Source organism: Ranitomeya variabilis, chromosome 8 (genome assembly GCF_051348905.1).
Source record: "Ranitomeya variabilis isolate aRanVar5 chromosome 8, aRanVar5.hap1, whole genome shotgun sequence".
NCBI lineage: Eukaryota > Metazoa > Chordata > Amphibia > Anura > Dendrobatidae > Ranitomeya > Ranitomeya variabilis.
Window position 1 is genome coordinate 42,109,266 of NC_135239.1, and position 23,211 is coordinate 42,132,476.

Below are 23,211 nucleotides of genomic sequence, written 5' to 3' on the forward strand. Positions count from 1 at the left end.
CATGTACGTCTGGGCCAGACAAGTGCGATTAAGATGGTTGGAACTCAATCTTGCTTGATGTTCCTCACCATTCTGGATAACAGGGGGAGAGGTGGAAAAATGTACAGACGCTGGAACTGGGTCCAGTCCTGAAGCAGAGTGTCTGCTCCGAGCGACCGCGGATCTGTGTTCTGGCCATGAAGTTGGAGACCTTGGCATTGAAGTGGGATGCCATTAGGCCCACATCTGGGGTCCCCCAGCGATGGCAGATCTGACGAAAAATTTCGGGATGGAGAGACCACTCTCCCGAATCTATTCCTTGTCGTCTGAGGAAGTCTGCTTCCCAGTTGTCCACACCCGGAATGTGGACCGCCGAGAGAACCGAGCCTGTGTCCTCCACCCAGTGGAGGATGTGTGACACTTCTCGCATCGCCTGGGTACTGCGGGTCCCCCCCTTGGTGATTCACATATGCCACAGTGGTGGCATTGTCTGATTGTATTCTGATGTGAGAGGCTGCCAGTAAGTGATGGAAGGCCCTCAATGCCAGGATGGCACGAATTTCCAGGATGTTGATGGGCATGGTCGCTTCCACTGGGGACCATTTGCCCTGTGCCCTGTGGTGTAGGTGCACTGCACCCCAACCCGTCAGGCTAGCATCGGTGGTCAGAACCTTCCACTGACCTGTGAGAAAGTATTTCCCCTTTGCTAGCGAGGTTGGCTTGAGCCACCAGTGCAGGGACCTCTTGGGTGACGACGTTAGCCGGAACTCCCTGTCGAGAGAGAAAGGGATTCCTGTCCCAAGATTTGAGAATGGCTAATTGGAGAGGCCTGAGGTGAAAATGGGCCAAATTGGAACCGCTTCTATTGCTGCCCCCATCCTGCTGAGGACTCATGGCAAACCGAAGAGATCGAGGGGGTTTGCGGAAGAGGATGCGAACTCCTAGGCGGAGAGCCAGTGCCTTGTTCCTGGGAAAGAGCACTAGACCCCTGGAGGTGTTGTACAGCATTCCCAGGAAGGTCAGAGACTGACTCAGGGTTGGTGATGACCTTTATAGGTTGACTAACCAGCCCATGCGACTAAGTGTCGATTGTGATTGAGACGCTGAGCTTGCAGTCCTTGAAGGTAGGAGCCTTGGTGAGTAGATCGTCCAGGTATGGAATGACTACTATGCCTCTGAAGTGCAGGACATCCATGGTGGCTGCCATGACCTTGGTAAACACTTTGGGAGCCGTAGCGAGTCCGAACGGAAGAGCCACGAACTGGTAGTGGTCCTGGTCGATTGCGAACCTAAGAAAACTCTGACGAGCAGGTGCAATCGGTATATGCAGGTATGCGTCTTGTATTTCTATGAAGGCGAGATATTCTCCCTTCTCCATGGACGCAATGATGGACCGAAGTGGACTCCAGCGGAAGTGACGAACCCGTACATATTTGTTGAGTTGTTTTAGGTCCAGTATGGGCCGTACGCTGCCTCCTTTCTTGGGGACTACAAATAGATTGGAGTAGAATCCTCGGAAGAACCCTGCCGTGGGAACCGGTGCTATGACTCCTGCTTGAAGAAGCGAGGGAACCGCTTGGTGGAAGGCACGAGCCTTGGCTGGCGGTTTGGGGGGAACAGAGAGGAAGACTCAGTTCGGTGGGTTGGAGGTTGAACTCTATCTTGTATCCGGAAGACACTAGTTCCCTGACTCACCTGTCTTCTGTAGTAGGCATCCAGACTTGCTGGAAGAGCAAAGTCGGCCGCCTACGGGTGGGATGTCTTCCGGGGTCCGTGAGTCATGATGAGGAAAAAAATCTGAGGTTTACCTCCTTTGGGCTTTGACTGGCCTGCTTTTAACTGCCAGGTCTTGTCCGACCTTTGCGTCGACCATGAGTTGTCCCTGTGTGGGGAACGGTTACGATTTTGTGCTGGACGCGAGACGGACCAGCCCGAGGAATTCCGAAAGGATCGGAATCGGTTTTGTTACACTTCTTGTAAGTGAATATAGGTTTCAGTTGAGGGAGAGAGGTACTCTTCCCCCCCGGTGGTGTTGGATATCATGGTGTCCAACTTTTCACCGAAAAGTCACCCACTGAGATACGGGAGGTGCGTGAGGGACTTCTTTGAGGCTGCTTCCGCTTTCCATTCCGCAGCCAGAGGATACGCCGAATCATGATGGCGTTTGATGCTATCCCAGCTACGACCTTTGCTGAATCCAGAGCTGCATGAAGCATGTAATCTGCTACAACTGCTATGTGAACCGCTTGGTCCGACAACTCAGGAGCAGATGCTTGGAGGCCAGCTTCTAAATTTTTGGCCCAAGCCAGTATGGACTTGGCAGCCCAAACTGAAGAGAACGCGGGAGTCAGGGAGGCCCCTGCCACCTCGAAAATTGAACGAGCCATGCGTTCTACCTGCCGGTCTGCTGCGCCCGAGGGTTGAGCTATCTGGCAGAAAAGGAGAGTCTGTGCTGCTAGTCTAGAGACTGGGGGGTCCACTTCGGGTGGATCTGTCCATTCCTTGGTGTCCTTCTGTGGGAAAGGGTACCTTGCCTCCAGATATTTGCGATTAGCGAATTTTTTCTTAGGCTTTGAGAGTTGCTCTATAAGGATCGCTTTAAACTGGGTGGTTAGAGAAAACCTTAGGCGGCTTCAGATGACCTTCAAAGGAAATCCTCTGGTGGCAGATTAGAAATGTCCAGCACCCGATGGATGAAAGAGATTATGTCCTCGACTAGCGCTGTATTGCTAGGGGGGATTGGGATCAGGGACCTCTCCGTTTCCCTGTCTGAGTCGGAGTCGCAGATGCCTTTCCGAATCCTGTGTATCACTGAGGCGTCCCCTGCTGGGTGAGCTGGGGAGGAGGCTCTCTCTGGTCTGGGACTGCAGAGATCTGCATCGTCTGCCCCTGGAAGGGGACGGTCTAGATGACTTGGAACTATGGTGTCTCTCCCTAGAAGGGGATGACCGTGTGCTATGGGATGACGCAGATGGACTTGACCTATGGGTCCGCTTGCGTCCTGACCTAGACGTGGATGTGCCAGGTCGTTCTGTTCCTGAGTCAAGCTCTCCCTTTGCTGGGTAGCGGTCATAGCCGAGGCATGACTCTGCAGAGCACGAAGCAATGTGGAGGTTTGATTATCTATAGACTGCGTCATAGATTGCGACCTCTGAGTGACCCATTCTGGCGTGGCATTAGACACCGAGGTATTGGCAGGGGCTTCTTGGGGCTCTGACGCAGTAGTCTGGATGCAGTCCTGGCAGCGCGTTACGTGCTGCCACTGGGAAGAGCGGTCCTGCAGGCTGTACAGAATGCATAATAGCAGTCCTGCCCGGTTCTCTTGGACCTTGAGCCCGGCATAGTGCACAGAGTGCAGAAGGGCTGGCTGCAGAGGACCTTACAGGGGTAGAGAAACCTATAGGGGAGCCTTATAGGTAATATGGATTCACAGCCTGAGTAAAACAACCCAGCTGTGATCTTACCCCACCAGTATGCCCCTAGGTCCAGCGCCGAAGATCCACAGTCTTGTGCCCCCCGGAGACTGGCTGGCCTGGTCCTGCTGACCGGGAGATGCAGGGTTAATCCTTGCTGCAGTAGAAATGGCCTCTGAGAGGCAGGGGGAGAAGGGGGCGGAGAGCTGAGAAAAAGGCGGCAAAGCTGTGTAAAAACGCGCCCTTTCTGTCTCGATCCACCCCCTTTATGACACTGTAGAGTGTCATATTTGTCATCCGAAGGCCGAAGCCGGGGCCTAAATTAGATGCCTGATGCCCAGAACCGGACCCCCCCGGATTTAAAGGCAGGATAGCGGCGGGGCTGTAAGCGGAAGGGGGGGCCCTGTGAGGGGTCCCCCTGAGGCAGTATAGAGCTGGTGCTGCCGCAGAGACAGGGACGCAGGGAGCCCTGTGTCTGTATGTGCCATGCCTGCCTGCACTCCCCCCGGCCCCGACAGGAGCCCGCAGCTGGGCTGGGGTCCCTGGATGCAGGCGCAGCGTGCTGGCCCATTGCTGGGAGCTTCAGAGTGCTGCCTGTACAGGCCCTACCTGAGGCGTCTCAACCTAATGCCCCCAGAGGGGGATTAGGGAGGGTGCTGTTGTCACCTTCAGGGGCCTTTATCCTCGCCTCGACCTCAACCCAGAAACCAAAAGGAATTGGGGAAGGAGGGGGTCTCGACTTCGAACCAGCACCCGAGGGACTGGGGAAGGAGCGGCATGGGGAATAGCCATCTCTACTTCAACCGGGCACCCCGTAATAGGGGGCCAAGGAAGGAGCCATGCCGGGAGACTCACAGGAGACCCACTTTTCTTCATCTGTAATCCGTCGGAAAAAAACGGAGTAAAAAGTCTTAGGTGTGCCTCCTATGCGACACTAAGCAAAAACTGGAGAAGGCCGACGCCGTCCAGGGGTGTATACTGCAGAGGAGGAACCACGGTTAATCTTTTTCAGATTATGCATAGTGTCGCCTCCTAGTGGACAGCAGCATAACACCCATGGTCCTGTGTCCCCCAATGAAGCGACAGAGTAAATAAGCCCTCAATTGACCCCAGATCATGAAAAATGGTGACGCTATGGGAAATGGCGCAATTTTTTTTTTTTTTTTTTAAGCAAAGTTTGGAATTTTTTTTCACCACTTAGATAAAAGAGAACCTAGACATGTTTGGTGTCTATGAACTCGTACTGACCTGGAGAATCATAATGGCTGGTCAGTTTTAGCATTTAGTTAACCTAGTAAAAAAGCCAATTAAAAAAACAAGTGTGGGATTGCACTTTTTTTTTGCAATTTCACCGCAATTGGAATTTTTTCCCCGTTTTCTAGTACACGACATGCTAAAATCAATGATGTCGTTCAAAAGTACAACTCGTCCCGCAAAAAATAAGCCCTCACATGGCCATATTGACGGAAAAATAAAAAAAGTTATGGCTCTGGGAAGAAAGGGAGCAAAAAACGAATACAGAAAAACCCCAAGGTCATGAAGGGGTTAACTGAAAACATTGCAATCTTATCTGTAAGTGCGGATAGCAGCCTCAGTGCCAAGGTTTATGGTCCATTTACACTGCATGAACAAAATTTTTTAGGAGAGTTTGTTTCACGATAACCATGCAGTCTAAACAGGCCGACAATCACCTGATGAATGAGAAAAAGTCTTAGTCGTCGGGTGAAATGATCTTTTGCGCTGCACAAAATATCGCTCTTGGCAGCATATCATTCTGTGTAAATAGAATTTGTGCTGCCGAGAACAATGCTAGCCTATGTGTTGATCTATTACTGATCGTTCAGTGCGCATCCAAAGCTCTATCGGCCTTTGTAATAAGGGTGTTAAATGACTGCTGAGCCCCAGGTCATCCTATGTAGATGGACCCTTAGCTTATAGCTAGCCACTGTCACATAAGTAGTCAACTTAAACAATAATTCCCCCCCCCTCCCAATAAATAAATAAAACTATTAACACTTACAAATGCAAGGGGACCTTCATCAATGTTGCTGCTGGTCCATGGGTTCCAGTTCTCCTGTGGTGGGGACCAGGGCACCACACCAGAAACATTCTGTCGCTGAGAAGGTTCAAAATGTACCAACTTTCCCAGTGTAATCGGCACTGGCTGGCTAGGATCCTCTGGCTGCAATTGTACAGAAGATTACCTTTTTATAACCCTATGACTATAATGTAGAATTGTATTAATTACATCCAAACATGTCATGCACAATGTTGGGTGTATGGAGCGGATTTCTTCAACCGCAGTGATGGCGATCAGCACTTCGATTGCTGCTATCAAGTGGCAAGTTAAGTAAGGCCTGTCATTACTAGGCTATGAAACCCAGCCACAGGTTGGGGTCACAGGAGATTGTTCTTATGTGTAGCAACACTGAAATTGATCGTAGGTTCAGGCACCCTAGGAGGGCTAGTGGGTTGCGACAATACTCACCGGATAAGGTAGCTCAATGTTCAGTTCCTGGATAACACTATTCAGCTGCTTTTGAATATCCACGCTGAGGTTCACTTCATATGGTTCAATCTGTACATATTAAAAATAACATTTGAAAGAGACACTTGAATGGAAAGCTGATGTCCAAAATGTACAAAAGCAGTTGTATCATGTCTGCAGAAAACCTATTTGCTATGGCAGCATGTTTTTCTTACCATTAAAAGGAATGTCAGCAGTTTATTTTTTGCTATGTAATCTGAGAGCAACATAATGTAGGGGAGCAGAGAGCTTGAATAAAGAAATGGGTCATTTCCTGGGCTGTGTTTTTCTGTTTCAATACAATCAGTATTTTATCAGCAGGAGATCACCAGAGAACTATTGTCTAGTGCCTCCTAGTCTACTGCTGTATAACCCCACCCCCTCTACCGATTGGCAGCCATCCGTATACATTGCTAATCAGTGGTGTGGGCGGGATTTTACACAGCTCAGCATTCAGAGCACTGCTAGATCTGCAGCAGAGAAAACAACTGCATCAAAACACAGCAAGCAGTCCGGGGCTTCACCCCTACATCATGCTTCTCTCAGATTGCATAGCAAAAAGCTGGTGACAGATTCCCTTTAATATCTGTTGAGTAAGACAAGATCCTGATGAGATAATTAAATTACTAAGCTGAGTCGAGCATGTAACCCTATTATATAGTAACATCACAGGGGGTTGCACTGGTGCAGAAGAATTCTGCATCACTATGGCATAACGGCATGCAAGTACACACTACAATAAATCTAAAAGTAAAAAAAACAACAACAAAAAAAACAACAAAAAACTATAATTCACAACGAATTTACAGGGGCATCTAATGCCAAAGCTTGTGCATCCTTGTTTACACATCCCCAGATGTTCGTTAACTGCAGGAAACTTACAGATTCACCCTCCTTCTTTTTGGTTTGTCCCGAGTATGCTTCAATAACACCCAAGTGATACAACTGCCGCACAACTGACAGAGCACAAGATTGGGCAGCCAGTCTTTTGTTAGATCCATGTTCCCGAGCGTTTATGCCTGAAAGATAAAGTATGTAGAGCAGTGGCTTAAAGGGAACCTATCACGCCCAAAATCGAAGATGAGCTAAGCCCACCAGCATCAGGGGCTTATCTACAGCATTCTGTATTGCTGTAGATAAGCCCCCGGATGTATCCTGAAAGATGAGAAAAAGAGGTTATATTATACTCACCTGGGCGGTCCGATGGGCATCGCGGTCCGGTCTGGGGCCTCCCATCTTCTTACGATGACGTCCTCTTCTTGTCTTCACGCTGCAGCTTCGGCGCAGGCGTACTTTGTCTGCCCTGTTGAGGGCAAAGTACTGCAGTGCGCAGTCGCCGGGTAAGGTCAGAGAGGCCCAGCGCCTGCGCACTGCAGTACTTTGCTCTGCCCTCAACAGGGTAGACAAAGTACGCCTGCGCCGAAGCGTGAAGACAAGAAGAGGACGTCATCGTAAGAAGATGGGAGGCCCCGGACCAGACCGTGACGCCCATCGGACCGCCCGCCCAGGTGAGTATAATCTAACCTCTTTTTCTCATCTTTCAGGATACATTGGGGGCTTAACTACAGCATTCCAGAATGCTGTAGATAAGCCCCTGATGCTAGTGGGCTTAACTCATCTTCGATTTTGGGGGTGACAGATTCCCTTTAAGCCTCATTCAGTTGGCAGTGATTTTTCAGATTTTCATCAGTGGCTTTGATCAGAGTTGAAAATTGCACATAGTAAAAATTATGTACGGAAAAAAAAAAAAAAGTTGTGAAGCTTCTTTTCTCCCCTGGAGTGTTAAAAACGATCAGTACATGGATGAGAACGCTGTCAGTGATTTATCAGGTTTGTGTGAGTAATTTGGATTAAAAAAAAAAAAAAAAAAAAAAAAAAAAAGAATCATGTCTATTTTTCTTTTGTGAACAGCTTTACAACTATAATGGGTACATGGACTATGCATTTAGAGCCCAAAACAATTACTTGGAGGGGTGGTGGTTTCAGAAGGGGAATGGTGTGTGTGTGCGTGCGTGCGTGCGTCAAAGAAGAGCCAGCAGATGACAACAGAAAACTTTTGAAAAACGGCAGGAATGAAAAGGCATAATATCGGTCACAGATAGAGGAGGTCGATGGAAACTTACTGCGTCCGAGCTGCTTAACATATAAGTGCATTTCAGCAAAAAAGCTCCTGCAACAACAGATAAAGGTTTTAACATCAAAGACAACAAAACCCCTCTACCCCCCAGGAAACGGCACCATATTGGGCCTATAGCAAACACATATACACACATACGTGGCAGATTACAAGAAAAGTTAGTGGTTATCGCCTTTTCTAGCCATTTATAAAATCACCAGAGTAGCCAGCGCTCTCACGCAAAACACAAGGTAAGTAGTAAGTCGCAACTTCTGCCATTACATTGGACCAGTCAGTCTTTCAGCCCCAGCGTCACTGACCTGCGCATCGCTCCCTAGCGGACAGCGCCTGTGTGTTTCTCAGCCGGCCTTTTGTTCACCTGAAGAAAGTGACACCAGGAATCAGCAAGCAGCCATTATTTCACATGGGATTACTTAGTCCAGCCTAAGTATTAGCCCATGTTTTAAAGACAAAAAAGCCGATTCCTGAAGTCACCAGATTTGGTCCCAACAAATCAGAGCCCGTTATGTTTAACTGTTTACAAGTAACAGAAAACATCACGCGATAAACGTAAACCAAGAATTATTTTTAAAATGGAAGTAAAAAAAATAAAAGTATACATTACAGGATTTTAAATGATTGAATTTATTTCACTCCTGATTATATCAATTATAATTCATATAATTGCACCAGCGCAGACAATTTTGAGGTGTACGAGTTTTACTGGGAGTAATGGAGGTGCTCCCTGTAATGCTCTATTACAACGACAGGCTGAGAAACACACATGCACTGTGAGAGCGGTCTGTACTGAGGAGGTGGGACGGAGGCAGATGTAAAACGAGGCATATTGGGAACCACGTCATCATTTAATCATCCATGGTTTCCAAGGAGGAGCGGGCGACTGAAGGAGAACGATTCTCTAGGACCTTGCAAGAAATGTGTAAACGTTGTTCATTTTGGTAGTTTCCACAAAAGAGATCCTTAGAATATCTTCACAGAGTCACAGATTTATCCTGTGCAAAATGATCCACCCATGGTGTGTCAACACGTCGCCCTACAACCTGCAAATTTACGTGGATCAAATTATAAGTAGTGAACATGTGCAGATTTGATGAAGAAATCTCTAGCTCAAAGGCTGGATTCACACATCTGTGCGTCACGGCCCGGCCACAGATCTCCTGATCCAGACACATGACAGCTTCATATAAGGCTACTTTCACACTAGCGTCGTGCACTGCACGTCGCTATGCGTCGTTTTACAGAAAAAAAAAGCATCCTGCAAAATTGCTTGCAGGATGCGTTTTTTCGCCATAGACTTTTATTAGCGACGCATTGCCACACGTCGCAACCGTCGTGCGACAGTTGCGTCGGACCGTCGCCACCAAAAAACGTTGCATGTAACGTTTTTTTGGTGCGTCGTGTGCAGCATTTCCGACCACGCATGCGAGGCCGGAAGTCAGCCCCCGCCTCCCCGCACCTCTCAATGGGGCAGCGGATGGGTTGAAAAACAGCATCCGCTGCCCCTGTTGTGCGGCGCTTCCACATTATGCGTCGGTGCGCCGCAACGTCGCATTGCGACGTGCAGTGCACGACGCTAATGTGAAAGTAGCCTAAGCCTCCTAGCTTCTCCTACCCTTTAAAACAATAAAAAGATAAAACTTGCTCCCAGGAGAATATTAAACTTGTTTCCTTTTGGGAGACACTAACAATACTGTGAGGGATGGATGTAGGCAGACCTCGGTACTTTCGGCAGCACATCGGTGCAAAGCGATCTGTCAAAGTGCCGGGCACACCTACAGCTGCCGCTCATAGCACAGTGAGCGGTTCCCAATTGCTCCATGCATGCCCCAATGACTAAAAGTTGGTGGCTACCGAGAAAAAAAATACATTTATTTTCTCTCAATAGCCACACTTGCAGTATGGTGGCTGGGGAGTATTGCAATGCCAATTACCAGCAGACTAATGCTGAATCTGCAGGCAAATAGCATATTCAAAGGCGACAGGTTCTTTGTAACACAATGCTTACAAGCTCAATAGAAAATAGCTTGTAAGCACTGCACATCTTCATCTGCTTATTTTTGCAGCAGTGGTCAGTCTCCAAGACAATAAGCTGTAAACAGAAAAACAAAAAAACAAACATTTCCATCCATTTTTTTACATTAATGAGCAGTAAATTGCAATATGGCTTAGATTTGCAAGCAGTAATCCACAATACCAGTTTATGAAGATGGGGAATAACCCTTTTAGACACTGGCAGTGAACTAAAAACCAGGTAGGTGGTTTGCCCGTTCTACCATCCTTTGTGTGAATATCCGCTGTATGCACACATCAATGCGAGAACTACAAACCTTGGCGTGTACTGCAGTTAATATATGGATATTTTTAATGCATATGCTTAATATCCAGAAATCTTGAGGTCAATATTCTCATTGTCATGTGTGTAAATTCAGTTAACCTCCAGGCCACAAAAAAACTGTTAAACTGAGTCATCCTTGGCAACGTCCTTGAATGCAATAATATTGTGGAACCGGCAGCAGAATTCACTAACAATATATTTTGTGCAGCAGATAAACAAGAATCTACAAAACATACTTGTTATGATCGGGTCCCACTTCTGTGTACTTGTAATCGCCTTGTGACTTTTCCTTTTGAAAAAATTGATTGAGACGAGCTTTTGCATTTTCAAGAGTCCAGTTCCCATGCAAACCTGCATTCAAGTCGACCTCTTCAGACTCTAGTGTCTAAAATGTCAGAAGACAACACAAAGGATTAATTCAGAGGGGAGAAACAAAAAACAAAACAAAACAAAAAAAAAGCCTAGGAAAGATTTGCCATCATGGATTGTCCATTTTACTACATTTTAGACCCCCACGTACATTAGACCAATGTCAGAAGATTCCAATGAGATCATCAGCTTTGGACAACAATCTAAGGTGTATGGGGGTCCCCAACATTGGGGGAAATGAGGAGACCTCAGCCAAGCGAGCCCTCAAGTGTATGATGAGCTTTAGACTCATTTTCATTGCTGCTTTGGTGGAACGAAATGACTAAGGGCAACCCGATTTCAATGCAGACCATACTTACTGAGAACACTAAAAGGTGCATCTAAAATAGCAGATTTCTGTCCATTAAAAAAAGCGTTGACTGGCTATATACACAATACGATTGGCTCTCGTTTAAAGAGATGCTGATTGATATGACAGCTGATTGGTGGCAAGTTTACACAGGCACTAATCAGGAACCAATGCTCTTATAACGTTCATTAATTATTGATCTAATAAAAGGACCTACACTGCAATCTTTCTCAAATGAAGGCTGCTGTCACCAGTGAGGCACCCCTAAGTAGTTGGTGAGGCTCAGGAATTGTCACAGAAATGATTTGAATTGTATAGCGCTGCGGAATATGTTGGTGCTATATAAAGATCATTTGCTGCACGGTCCTTTATATGGCTGCCATAATCTCTGGTTTATTAACATAATGGATCAATTCTATACTTATTATAATATGAAGGGTTCAGGAAATGTAAAAAAAAAACCAAACAAATAAAACAATGAAGAAAAACAGTTACCGTATACACTCGAGTATAAGCTGAGATTTTCAGCCCATTTTTTTTTAGGCTGAAAGTGCCCCTCTCAGCTTATTCTCGAGTCAATGTCCAAGGGGGTTGGCGGGGGAGGGGCAGCTGTCACATCATGCTCACCTCCTCCTGGTGCGGTCACTGCTTCTCAGATGGTCTCGGGCGCCGGCAGCTCTTCCTGTGTTCAGTGGTCACGTGGTACCGCTCATTAAAGTAATGAAAATGCATGCAACTCCACTCCCATAGGCGTGGAGCGCATATTCATTACGTTACTGAGCGGTACCATGTGACCGCTGAACACAGGAACAAAAGACCATCGGAGAAGCAGGGACCGCGACAGGAGGGCGAGTATGACGGGGGAGGGTGAGCCATGCAGTATTCACCTGTCCCCATTCCACCGCTGGGCTCTGTCTTCCGCGTCCTTTGGCTGTGACGTTCAGGTCAGAGGGCGCAATGACGTGTTTAGTGCGCGCCCTCTACCTGAACAGTCAGCCAGAGGACCCGGAAGACACAGCGGCGTGGGAACGGGGACAGGTGAATATTGCAAGTGCCGAGGGCCTGAGCCAGCAGCGACTCCTGCACCTGGCGCCCAGCGGCGAGTATGATATATATATTTTTTTTTATTGCAGCAGCAGCATATGGGGCTTACCGTTCTATGGAGCATCTTATGGGGCCATAAACCTTTATGGGGCATATTATTCTATGGAGCATCTTATGGGGATATTATTAATTAACCTTTGTGCAGCATTATATGGGGCATATTTTAATATGGAGCATCCTATGGGGCCATCAACCTTTGTGCAGCATTATATGGGGAATATTTTAAATATGGAGCATCTTATGGGGCCCATCATGAGCTGTATGGAGCATTATATGGGGCTCCTGATTCAATATGGATATTCAAAAACACTTAACCTACTGATGTCTCAATCAATTTTACTTTTATTGGTATCTATTTTTATTTTTTAAATTTCCCAGTAGCTGCTGCATTTCCCACCCTAGGCTTATACTTGAGTCATTAAGTTTTCCCAGTTTGTTGTGGCAAAATTAGGAGTCTCGGCTTATACTCGAGTATATACAGTAATTTCTTCTACCATCACTTTAATCTACAGCAAAACCATAAGAAAAAAAAAATGAGCCGGATCGTAAGTTGGTATACATGCAATATGTAAGAGCACGTTCACACGGCACCCATTTCATAGACAAAACCCAAGAAATCACAAAATGCGCATATACCCTGTTGTAAGTAAACAGTACATGTAAATAACATAGGGTACCTAGTTACTACAATTTTGTTCCCACCGCGACAAGGTGTTCCCAATCGGGACTTTGAGCTAGGCATTTCATCTATATAGTTTCCAATGGGCAGGTGTCTGCACAGCAGAGCAGGATCGGGCCTATCTACATTGAGGTCAGCTGACACCAGATGAGGTTTTAATACTAGGCGACAGGATAGGATGTCCGGATAGGGTACACCTTGTCGCGGTGGGATGGCTTTAAGGTTTTGATCAAAATAGTGTTAACTAAGTACCTTATGTTATTGAGAGCTGCTCCTGCTCCTGCTACTACCTACTTACTACAGGGTACATGTTCATTTTGTTTTTTCTTGGGTTCCATCACTTTATTCTGTTTGGCAAGGCCCAGGCATTATATTAGACTGGTGAAACCAAAACAAAAAGAGTTTGAGAAACCCTAAAATTTAGTCCAAATGTACAAAAAAACAAAAAAAACAAAACCACAATTTCTTAAAAAAAGAGCTGGAAAAAAATGTAAATGCTGAAGGCAAAATGTTTGGTCCCAAAGTAGTAACATACCGCCTGAGCTTCTTGTTCATCTTTTTTTGCGTAATAGTCTTTCAGGTTAGCCCCACGGTCCCAGTTTGAACCACCAGTCTGTGGACCATATCCTGAGCTGCCGGAAAACTGCGAGCCGCCGGAAACCTGTGGTGATTCTTGCGGAAAAAAAAAGCGACACACATTTAAACTTACAGCAGACTCAGCCAAAAAAAAAAAAAAAAAAAAAAAAGAAGTATCTGTGCATCTACTAAATTTCAAGAACTACAATCTCACGCTGCCATCATGCATACCTCCTCTTTCTGCCTTTATTGCCAAGTGTGGAGGCAATGGTCCTCCAGTGGGGCCCGCAAATCCATCTGGACCCCCATCATCAGTTGAATCCGTTTGCCCGGCCTGAAATTAAGATGCAGATCAACATGTCTAACACAAGGACGAGAAGTCAAAATTTTTGTTAGCACTATTACAAGTTCAGACATCGCCTACCCCAAGTGATGGCACTTCATCACTCTTTACTTCTCCAATTCTAACCAGGTAGTTCACAAAGTCCCGAGCCGCATTACTCTGGGCGTCCTTCTTACTTGTAGAATTTCCCATGCCTGTGTAGTTGAAGGTATCCACACGAACCTATAGAAATAAATCATATTTAATAATGCAAATAGTACAGTAGTATGGTAACTTATGACCACAAATTTAATAAACGATATGCCTGACGTGAAATAAAAATTAAAATCAATCATAAACCAGGATAGATACACATAAAATTAGCTGCCGGACAAAAATCTGAGAACCATTACCCCAACCTTACCATAATCATCAGACTGAGGCAAGAGTATTTCTCTGGAGAGTGGAAGACAAACCACAGCCAAAAATTTCTAAGAGGCTTATCCCCTGGTCGAAATTTACCACATCACGTACTCATTTCTGTACCATGAACAACACAGTCGGGGGAACTGTACCCACTCCTCAGACACTAAGCAGCTTAGTTTAGTGCCAAAAGCAGTTACAGTAACCTAAAAAAAGAAAATTCCCCCCCAAAAATAAAAACCCACAGCATCCAGGATAATCTGAACCCCGAGAAGAAAAAGGGATTTTACTACACACTACAAAGATTCTAATTTTCTCATTTACCCCTTAGTGAAGGAGATAATTTTGATCTTAATGACAAGGCCAAATTTTTTAAATCTGACTAGTGTCACTTTATGAGGCACTAACTCTGGAACGCTTCAACGAAATCGTACTGACTTTGAGATTGTTTTTTTGTGACAAATTGTACTTCATGATAGTCGTAACATTTGTTTGGTATGCCTTGCATTTATTTGTGAAAATATCGGAAATTTGGAGAAAATGATGAAAATGTCACAGTTTTCAAACTTTTCATTCTTGTGTCCGTAAATCAGAGTTAATAACGAACATTTCACATATGTCTACTTAACATCTGCATCAGTTTATAAACAATTTTTTTTTGTTCGGAAGTTAGACTTAAAAGTTGACCAGTGATTTCTCATTTTTCCCAACAAAATTTACAAAACCATTTGAAGTGGCTTTGGAGGCCTATATGAAAGAAAATGCCCAGAAGTGGCAGCATTCTAAAAACTGCACCCATCAGGGTGCTCAAAACTACATTCAAGAAGTTTATTAACCCTTCAGGTGCTTCACAGGAATTAAAGCAATGTGGAAGGAAAAAAAAATGATCATTTTACTTTTAGGCACACTATTTTTTTTTACTTTAGCCCCCATTTTTTATTTCCACAAGGGTAACAGGAGAAAATGGACCCTAATATTTGTTGTGCAATTTTCTCCTGAGTACACCGATGCCCAGTGTGTGGGGGAAAATCGGTATTAGTCTTACCGGTAATTATGTTTCCAGGAGTCCATACTGACAGCACCATGGAGGACGTCTCCCCTCCTCCTTGCTGGGACAGGAAACACACGAGAGTTTAAATATCCGGTACCACCCCTCATTCCTCAGTGTTGTAACAAGGACCAACTCATGGAATGATGCAAATAAAACTTTTAATGAATAAACCATATAACAAATAGTATATAGGCACACAAACTGATTAAACCAAAGACAGAATGGGGGGGAAGTACCGGTGCTGTCAGTATGGACTCCTGGAAACATAATTACCGGTAAGACTAATACCGATTTTCCAGGACGTCCCTCCTGACAGCACCATGGAGAGTACCAAAGACCCTCTTTAGGGTGGGATTACTGCTTGGAGGACTTTCCTCCCGAAAGCCGTGTGCTGACTGGACATAACATCGAGTTTATAATGTCTACAGAATGTGTCAGCCCTGGCCCATGTAGCCGCTTTACAGATTTGTTCTACTGAGGCTCCTGCGTGCTCTGCCCAGGAGGCAGATACTCCCCGTGTAGAATGGGCTTTAAGACCTACCGGAGGTGACATGCCTTCTGACTGATAGGCTTCTGAGATCACATCCGTGATCCAACGTGCAATTGAGGCTTTAGACGCCTTCTTACCCCTGTTTTTACCCCCAAATAGAATAAAAAGATTTGGGTCTATACGCCAAGAGTTTGTAGCTTTAAGATAGTCCAGGACTCCCTGTCTGACATCCAGGGAATGAAGGACTCTCTCTTTCTCGTTAGAAGGGTTATTACAAAAGGACGGAAGTATTATTGCCTGGTTCCTATTTTTGATAGAGGCTACCTTTGGGATAAATGAGGGATCTAATTTTAAGATTAGACTATCATCCCTGATCTGGAGATAGGGATCCCTTGTACATAAGGCCTGAATTTCTCCAACCCTCCTGGCCGTAGTGACAGCTACTAGGAAAGCCGTTTTCCGGGTGCGGATAGAAATGGGCATGTCATCCCCCATAGCGTAAGCGCCTTTACACAGGGCCCTAAGGACTAAGTTAAGATCCCATGATGGTAATAGCTGCCTAATGGTAGGACGCATTCGTTGAGTGGCCCGAATGAACCTTATTATCCATGGGTGAGATGCCAACGGGTAGTCCAGAAATGAGCTTAGTGCAGAAATCTGGACTTTTAATGTGCTGGGACGGAGACCCAGGTTGAATCCCTTTTGAAGGAAGTCCAGAATACGGGGAATGTCCGGAGATCCTGATACAACGTCGGATCTGCCACCTTCTAGACAAAAACGTTTCCAGATTTTCTGGTAGATCGCTGAAGTAACAGGTTTTCTACTACTCTGGATAGTAGTTATGACCTGATCAGATAGTCCCTTTGATTTCAGGATGTCCCTTTCAGGATCCAGGCTGAAAGACGAAGTCTGCTGGGGTCTGGATGGTATACTGGACCCTGGTGGATGACTCTCCCCTTGATCGGCAGCTCGACGGGATGGTCGACTGCTAAGCTCCCCAGTATGGGAAACCAGCTTCTTCTTGTCCAGAACGGGACAATCAGGATGACCTTTGCTAGATCCTCCTTGATCTTCCGTAGGACCGCTGGAATTAATGCCAGGGGAGGGAACGCGTATGAGAGAGGCTGGTTCCACTGCTGGCTTAGTGCATCTATCCCTTCTGGGAGATCCGCGGGGTTCAGAGAAAAGAATCTTGGGGTCTTCGCGTTTCTTCTGTTTGCGAATAAATCGATATCGGGGGTTCCCCATCTGTGACATAATGTCTGGAAGATACTCTGTTCCAATTCCCACTCTGTTGGGTGCAGATCCCTTCTGCTTAGATAATCTGCTACTATATTTTGAGAGCCTTCTAGGTGGATAGCCGTTATTGATAATACTGTTTCTTCTGCCCATTTGAAGATAGTCTCTGCCAGATCCTGCAGTGGCTGATATCTTGGGCCTCCTTGATGGTTCAGAAATGCGACCGTTGTTATATTGTCGGAGAAGATTCTTACGTGATGATCTGAGAGTGTAAGCTGATTGTGTCTTAGTGCTTGCCAGACGGCATATAGCTCTTTGAAATTGGAAGATCTGCTTCTGATGCTTGCTGGCCACCTGCCTTGCAGGATTCTGCCCTGTAGATGTGCTCCCCATCCCCAAGCGCTGGCGTCCGTGGTAACAACCACGTAGGGGGAGGTAATCCATAGGACACCCACTTTTAGGTTTTTGGTATGTGTCCACCAGTGAAGAGACTTCCGTGTTAAGATTGACACCTTTAGCGGAGCCTCTAAGGAAGACTGCCGACGATCCCATACTGACAAGATCTGCCTCTGCAGGTGTCTGGAGTGGCTTTGTGCCCACCTGACGCATGGTATACAAGCTGTCATTAGCCCGAGAACTTTCATCGCCATTCTTATGGTGACTCGATGTTCCAATAGGTACTTGACCTGCGTCTGGATCGTCTCTCGTCTGACATCTGGCAAAAAGGACGTTCTTAATTTGGAATCCAGACATACACCCAGGAAAGTTTTCCTCCGTTCTGGTAGTAAATCGGACTTCTGCCAATTTAGTACCCATCCCAGATGTTCCATTACTGCAATTGTTCGAGTTCTGTGAGCCACCAAACGATCTACTGAATCTGCCACGAGAAGGAAGTCGTCCAGATACGGAATTATTATAATGCCTTGACTTCGCAGGAAGGCCACCATTTCTGATACAAGCTTTGTAAAAATGCGAGGAGCTGAAGCCAGTCCGAACGGGAGGCCCTGGAACTGATAATGGAAGGTCCCTGATGGTAGTGCTACTGCAAACCTCAGCAGCTTCTGAGATGAAGGATGTACTGGAACCTGGTAGTAGGCCCTCTTTAGGTCGATAGTACACATGACCGCATTCTGGTTTATGAGCTGAACTGCTGATCGAATGGATTCCATTCGAAACCGTTTGTATCTCACCCAGGCATTCAAAGGCTTTAGATTTATTATGGTGCGAGTGTCGCCCGACGGCCTTGTGATAGTAAATAGGGAGGAGTAGTGCCCTCTTCCTATCTCTGACTGGGGAACCGGGATTATTACCTCTGTCCTGAGCATGACCTGTAAGTCTTTTAGTATGGCCGACTCTGCCGTGACTATAGTAGGAGCAATGTATCTTTCTGGGGGAGGTGAGTAAAGCTCTATGCTGTATCCGTCTGATACAGTCCTGCGAACCCACTGGCTCTGAGTAATCTGAGCCCAGTTTTCTGCAAACCCCCGCAGTCTTCCCCCAATGTTGGTGGCGTCATTGTGGCTTATTTCTAGTGGATGGACTAAAGAAAAAGCCTTTGTTTCTGCTACTCTGTCCACGGGAGCCTCTGTAGGATCCTCTGCTGGACCGACCTTGACCTCTTGTATCGAACTGCCTCTTGGAGAAAAAGTTTCTCCGAAAGGGCTGAGGTCTTTTGGGTTTATCCTCCGGAAACCCTTTCTTTTTGTCAGATGCTGACTCAAGGATAGAGTCTAGAGCTGGTCCAAACACCCTCTGTCCCGAAAATGGAATAGAGCAGAGTTTGGACTTGGATACATTGTCACTAGACCAGGATCTCAACCATACTGCCCGCCTAGCTGCATTAGACAGAGAGCTGTTACGAGCTGAAAATCTGACTGACTCTGCAGTCATGTCTGAAAGGAATGCCATAGCGGACTTCATGATAGGAAGGGAATGCAAAATATCAGATCTAGGGGTCTTATCAGCTAATTGCTCTTCCAACTGCCCCATCCACAAATACATAGACCTGGCCACCGAGGTGGCTGCTATGTTCGTTCGAATCAGGGCCGCAGATGCCTCCCAGGCCCTTTTCAGGAGAATGTCCGCCTTCCTGTCCATAGGATCACGAAGACTGGAGGAGTCTTCAAATGGTATAGCCGTTTTCTTGGTGACTTTAGCCACGGGAACGTCAATTTTAGGGACCTCCTCCCATAATTTAGCTTCCTCAAGATCGAATGGCAAACGGCCTTTAAAGTCACGTGAGAGAACCAAACGACGCTCGGCCTCTTTCCACTCTTCCAGGATCATAGCTTTAATATGTTCACTTATAGGAAACACAGTCTGATTCCGAGCTACTAGTCCCCCGAACATTAAGTCCTGCCTGGACTGTGGTTTGGAGGTGTCTTCGATCTGCATCGTGTTTCGTACTGCCAGTACGAGTTCATTCGTTTCTTCAGACTGGAAGAGATACTTCCTGTTCTGATCATGGCTTCCTGCAGGAATTTCTCCCTCCTCTTCTGATGGGGAATCCCTGAGTTCGGAACCTTCATCAGAAGAACACTCTGGCTCCCCCTGGGGTTCTTCCCGTCTAGCACGCTTGCGACCCATTATAGGACTGGACGGGCGAGACTGTGCGAGGCTGGATATAGAAGCCTGAACCTCCTCCCGAATTAGGGACCTCATCTCGGATAGCAGAGACGACTGCTCGTCCTTCATGACCTTAGAAGTACAGGCTGTACATAGGGTCTTGCCATGGGAATCTGGGAGCTTTACGTGGCATACGGGACATCTTATGCTCTTAGCCGTGGCCTTCCCAGATTTTTTAGCCGTAGCAGGGGGAGCAGCGGGGTTTCCCTTATCCTATACAACATAAGATAGGGAGTAATAGGCTAGATGGTGTGCGGTATTTTATGATGTAGGGGTATACTGCCACAGGCAGACTTACCCCTTCCTCTTCCATTCGGTCTTCCATATTCCGGTTCTGAGGTATACCGTGCACCGCCGTCCGAAGCTGAACGCTACCCACAGCGACCGCTTCAGTACAGCGTTCTCCACCGTGGAGCGTTTGAATTCCCCGCTCCTAGAACGCCACCGGAAGTGACGTTTTTCGCCGGCTCTGACGAAACCGGAAGTGACGCGGCTCTTTAGCTCAGGAAGTGCCGGCCAGCTGTAACGACTCCCGCACCACGCCTGTAGCCTGGGAACCTGCTGGGATCGCTGCCGCGTCGAGAACCGAGAGCCCCCCACCGGGAGGAGCGGTTCAATCCCGGAGCTTAGTCCCGCTCCGGGCCTTTGGGGTAGAGGGACTCCCGACTGGGGAGTTTCGACCCTGAGCCACTGACAGGGGGAAGGATCTGGATAACCGCACGATCCCCCTGAGCTCGGTAAGCATGCTGCTTCTCTTCGTGTGTCCCTCCGTGCAGGGACAGGAAAAACACTGAGGAGTGAGGGGTGGTACCGGATATTTAAACTCTCGTGTGTTTCCTGTCCCAGCAAGGAGGAGGGGAGACGTCCTCCATGGTGCTGTCAGGAGGGACGTCCTGGAAAACTACTGTTTGTGTGCACGGCAGGGCTCGGAAAGGAAGGAGTGATGTTCTGGAAAGCAGACGTTAATGGAATGGTATGCAGGCGTCGTGTCACGTTTGGGAGAGCCCCTGATGAGCCTGAACAGTGGAATGCCCCCACAAGTGACCCCATTTTGGAAACTGCATCCTTCAAGGATTTTATTCAGGGGTATAGTGAGCATATTGGACCCACAGAATTTCATAACATTAGGTCATCATATTCAAAATATTTTTTCAATAAAATGTTGTTTTAGCCTCAGATTTGTAATTTTCATACTGGATAATAGGAGAAAACGGACCACATAATTTATTGCGCAATTTTTCCCAAAAGTGGTGATGCCCTATATGTTGTCAGAAAATACTGTTAAGCCACACGTCAGAGCGGAGAAGGAAGGTGCTCCATTTGGCTTTTGGAGCACAGATTTTGATTGAGTGGTTTGGGGTGACATTTGTAGAGCCCCGAAGTTGCCAGACCAGCAGAAAAATCCCCAATCCCACATGAATATCCCTTTAATAACACACCATACCTCACACACAAACTTCTGCCGCATCTTATTTCCTGCCATGCGGATGTCATAGTTTGGAGTAACTTTCTTCTTTCCGCACCAAGCATATAGAAAATTCTTTATATCACCCATGATGGACAAGGACTTTCTTGTGACCTGGGAACATATAATATATACGGTATATCCTTAGTACACTTAAGAGTTTAGCTCATGAAAAGAAGAGTAACATGAAGTGAAACTTTTTGGTCATTGGCCTGGACACTATGTAGATTGCAGAACCTTATGTACGGCAGCCTGTATTCTGCAGCAGAGATCCAATCTAGCCAAGATGGTCGTCGTTTATACACTTAAAGGGAATCTGCCACCTAATCTAAGAGCAGCATAATGTACAGACAGAGACCTTGATTCCAGCGATGTGTCACTTACTGGGCTGCTTGCTGTAGTTTTGATAAAAATCACGCAGTTTTATCAGCAGTAGATTATCACTGGAGGACTAGTAAACCTACTGCCGTGTAGTCCTCCAGTTTCATGAGCTCTGATTAAACCTGCTCCCAACATGACTGGCAGCTTTCTGCCTATGCGCAGTGTACACCGAAAGTAGCCGATCAGTGCTGTGGATGGGGTTATACAGGGCTCAGCATTTAGAAAACTGGTAGATTTGCAGCAGATATATCAGATTTTTTTAATCAAAATTACAGCAAGCAGCCCAGTACGTGACATTGCTGAAATCAGGATCTCTGCTCTACATCATGCAGTTTTCAGATGGGATAGCAAAAACCTGAATTGATTAAAGCCACTAAAATATAACCCCCCCACAAAATAAATAAAGCGCGAGCTGTCCCATCGCCATTGATCACACAGGTGACGCGTCCCGCACACATTCTGCAGCATTTTGTAGATCTCCGCTTGCAGTCACTGAATGGAGCACGAGGCTTCGCCACTAGCACCGGTGCCAATGATAGAGCAGAGATCGGAGCGGCACCACGGCTCACACGTAGGATGGCGCTCTGGTATGTGCTGCTGCTATAGAAGCAACTGGAGAACATGAGGACAAAGCACTGAGATCAATGGGGGCAGCCTGACCCAGGCAGGAAGGCCGCACTGCATCTGGCACCAAAGGGCTGATAACAGGGGACAATAGCGCTCGATTCATACAGAAGCACATAGCGCACACGTGATCAGGGCCTGCAGGGAGACGCGGCGCATCCACAATGCAGACATATGGCAGCAGGACGGCGTCACCACCTCCCCTATACATGTGTATGGAAAAAATAGCACCGACTGGAGACTCCTCCGTTCTACTATTTGTTTGCCGGTCACGGTATCTATGCCGAAAACCTACTCACCGGGATTTCCGCGCCTCCGCACCACAGCCTGCCGGACACAATACAGCCACGAACAAAATGGCCGCGCAGCTATCACACGTAGGTACCTCGCCTCACGTCACAGCAACCTGCGCATGCGCCGATCTACAGTCCCCAATGACCAATCAGAAAGAACCACGAACCGGAAGTTGTATTTTGCTGCCGAGAAAGTTTGGCGCCATCTTTGAATAGGGCATCTCTGATCTCTATTTTAATGAATAGAGGAAGACGTAAAATATACCCCGGTGGAATAACGCGCTTTTCAGTTTCTACATAAGAACTGCTTGTTAGACGTGAAGTGGTGTTTTGGAAAGAGTTTGGGCATAAAAAACTTAAGTAATTTGGTTTCCATAGTAATGAATCAGAAACTATCACTGCAGAAAAACACCTCAGGTGAACCTTCAGCTGGGAATAAACTTGCAGGGATGTTGTAGAACCGCTCAGGCTGCTTTCACACATCAGGTTTTTTGTTTCAGGCACAATCAGCAAGTTTTGGAAAAAAAATGATCTATTTTTTTTTTTATGCCGGATCCGTTTTTTTCTCATAGAGCATACCTCCCAACTTTAGGGGAAGGGAAAGAGGGACAAAGTCAGCGGCGCGCGTAGCGCGTCGCGGCAAATTTTAGGCCACACCCATTTCACAACTAGCCACGCCCCAACCACACCCATTTAGCACTTCTGATCACAATGTTTCGTTAACAATAATTATGAACAAAAAAATATGGCCACACACGACGCTCCATACTGTACAATGGCCATTGGCCACATTATGCTCCATACTGTATAATGGCCCCACATGATGCTGC

At 46.6% G+C, this 23,211-nt stretch overlaps 1 protein-coding gene across 2 annotated transcripts in view; it reads right to left on the minus strand.

The window, feature by feature from the left end:
* The window catches only part of DHX9 (DExH-box helicase 9), a 50,961-nt gene extending 28,438 nt beyond the window's left edge, over positions 1 to 22,523 (minus strand). The window contains exons 1-10 of one of the 2 annotated variants that reach the window (XM_077275967.1): positions 22,388 to 22,523; positions 21,063 to 21,197; positions 13,893 to 14,033; positions 13,700 to 13,802; positions 13,428 to 13,564; positions 10,628 to 10,776; positions 8,043 to 8,089; positions 6,802 to 6,938; positions 5,881 to 5,970; positions 5,413 to 5,574 (exon numbers count right to left, since the gene is read on the minus strand). In XM_077275967.1, the coding sequence (XP_077132082.1) occupies positions 5,413 to 5,574; positions 5,881 to 5,970; positions 6,802 to 6,938; positions 8,043 to 8,089; positions 10,628 to 10,776; positions 13,428 to 13,564; positions 13,700 to 13,802; positions 13,893 to 14,033; positions 21,063 to 21,173 (1,077 nt within the window). In that variant the 5' untranslated portion in view covers positions 21,174 to 21,197; positions 22,388 to 22,523. Of the gene's footprint in view, positions 1 to 5,412; positions 5,575 to 5,880; positions 5,971 to 6,801; positions 6,939 to 8,042; positions 8,090 to 8,355; positions 8,415 to 10,627; positions 10,777 to 13,427; positions 13,565 to 13,699; positions 13,803 to 13,892; positions 14,034 to 21,062; positions 21,198 to 22,387 lie in introns of those variants that run through there. The other variant, XM_077275968.1, reaches the window with a different exon arrangement.
* Positions 22,524 to 23,211: the final 688 nt, after the last annotated feature.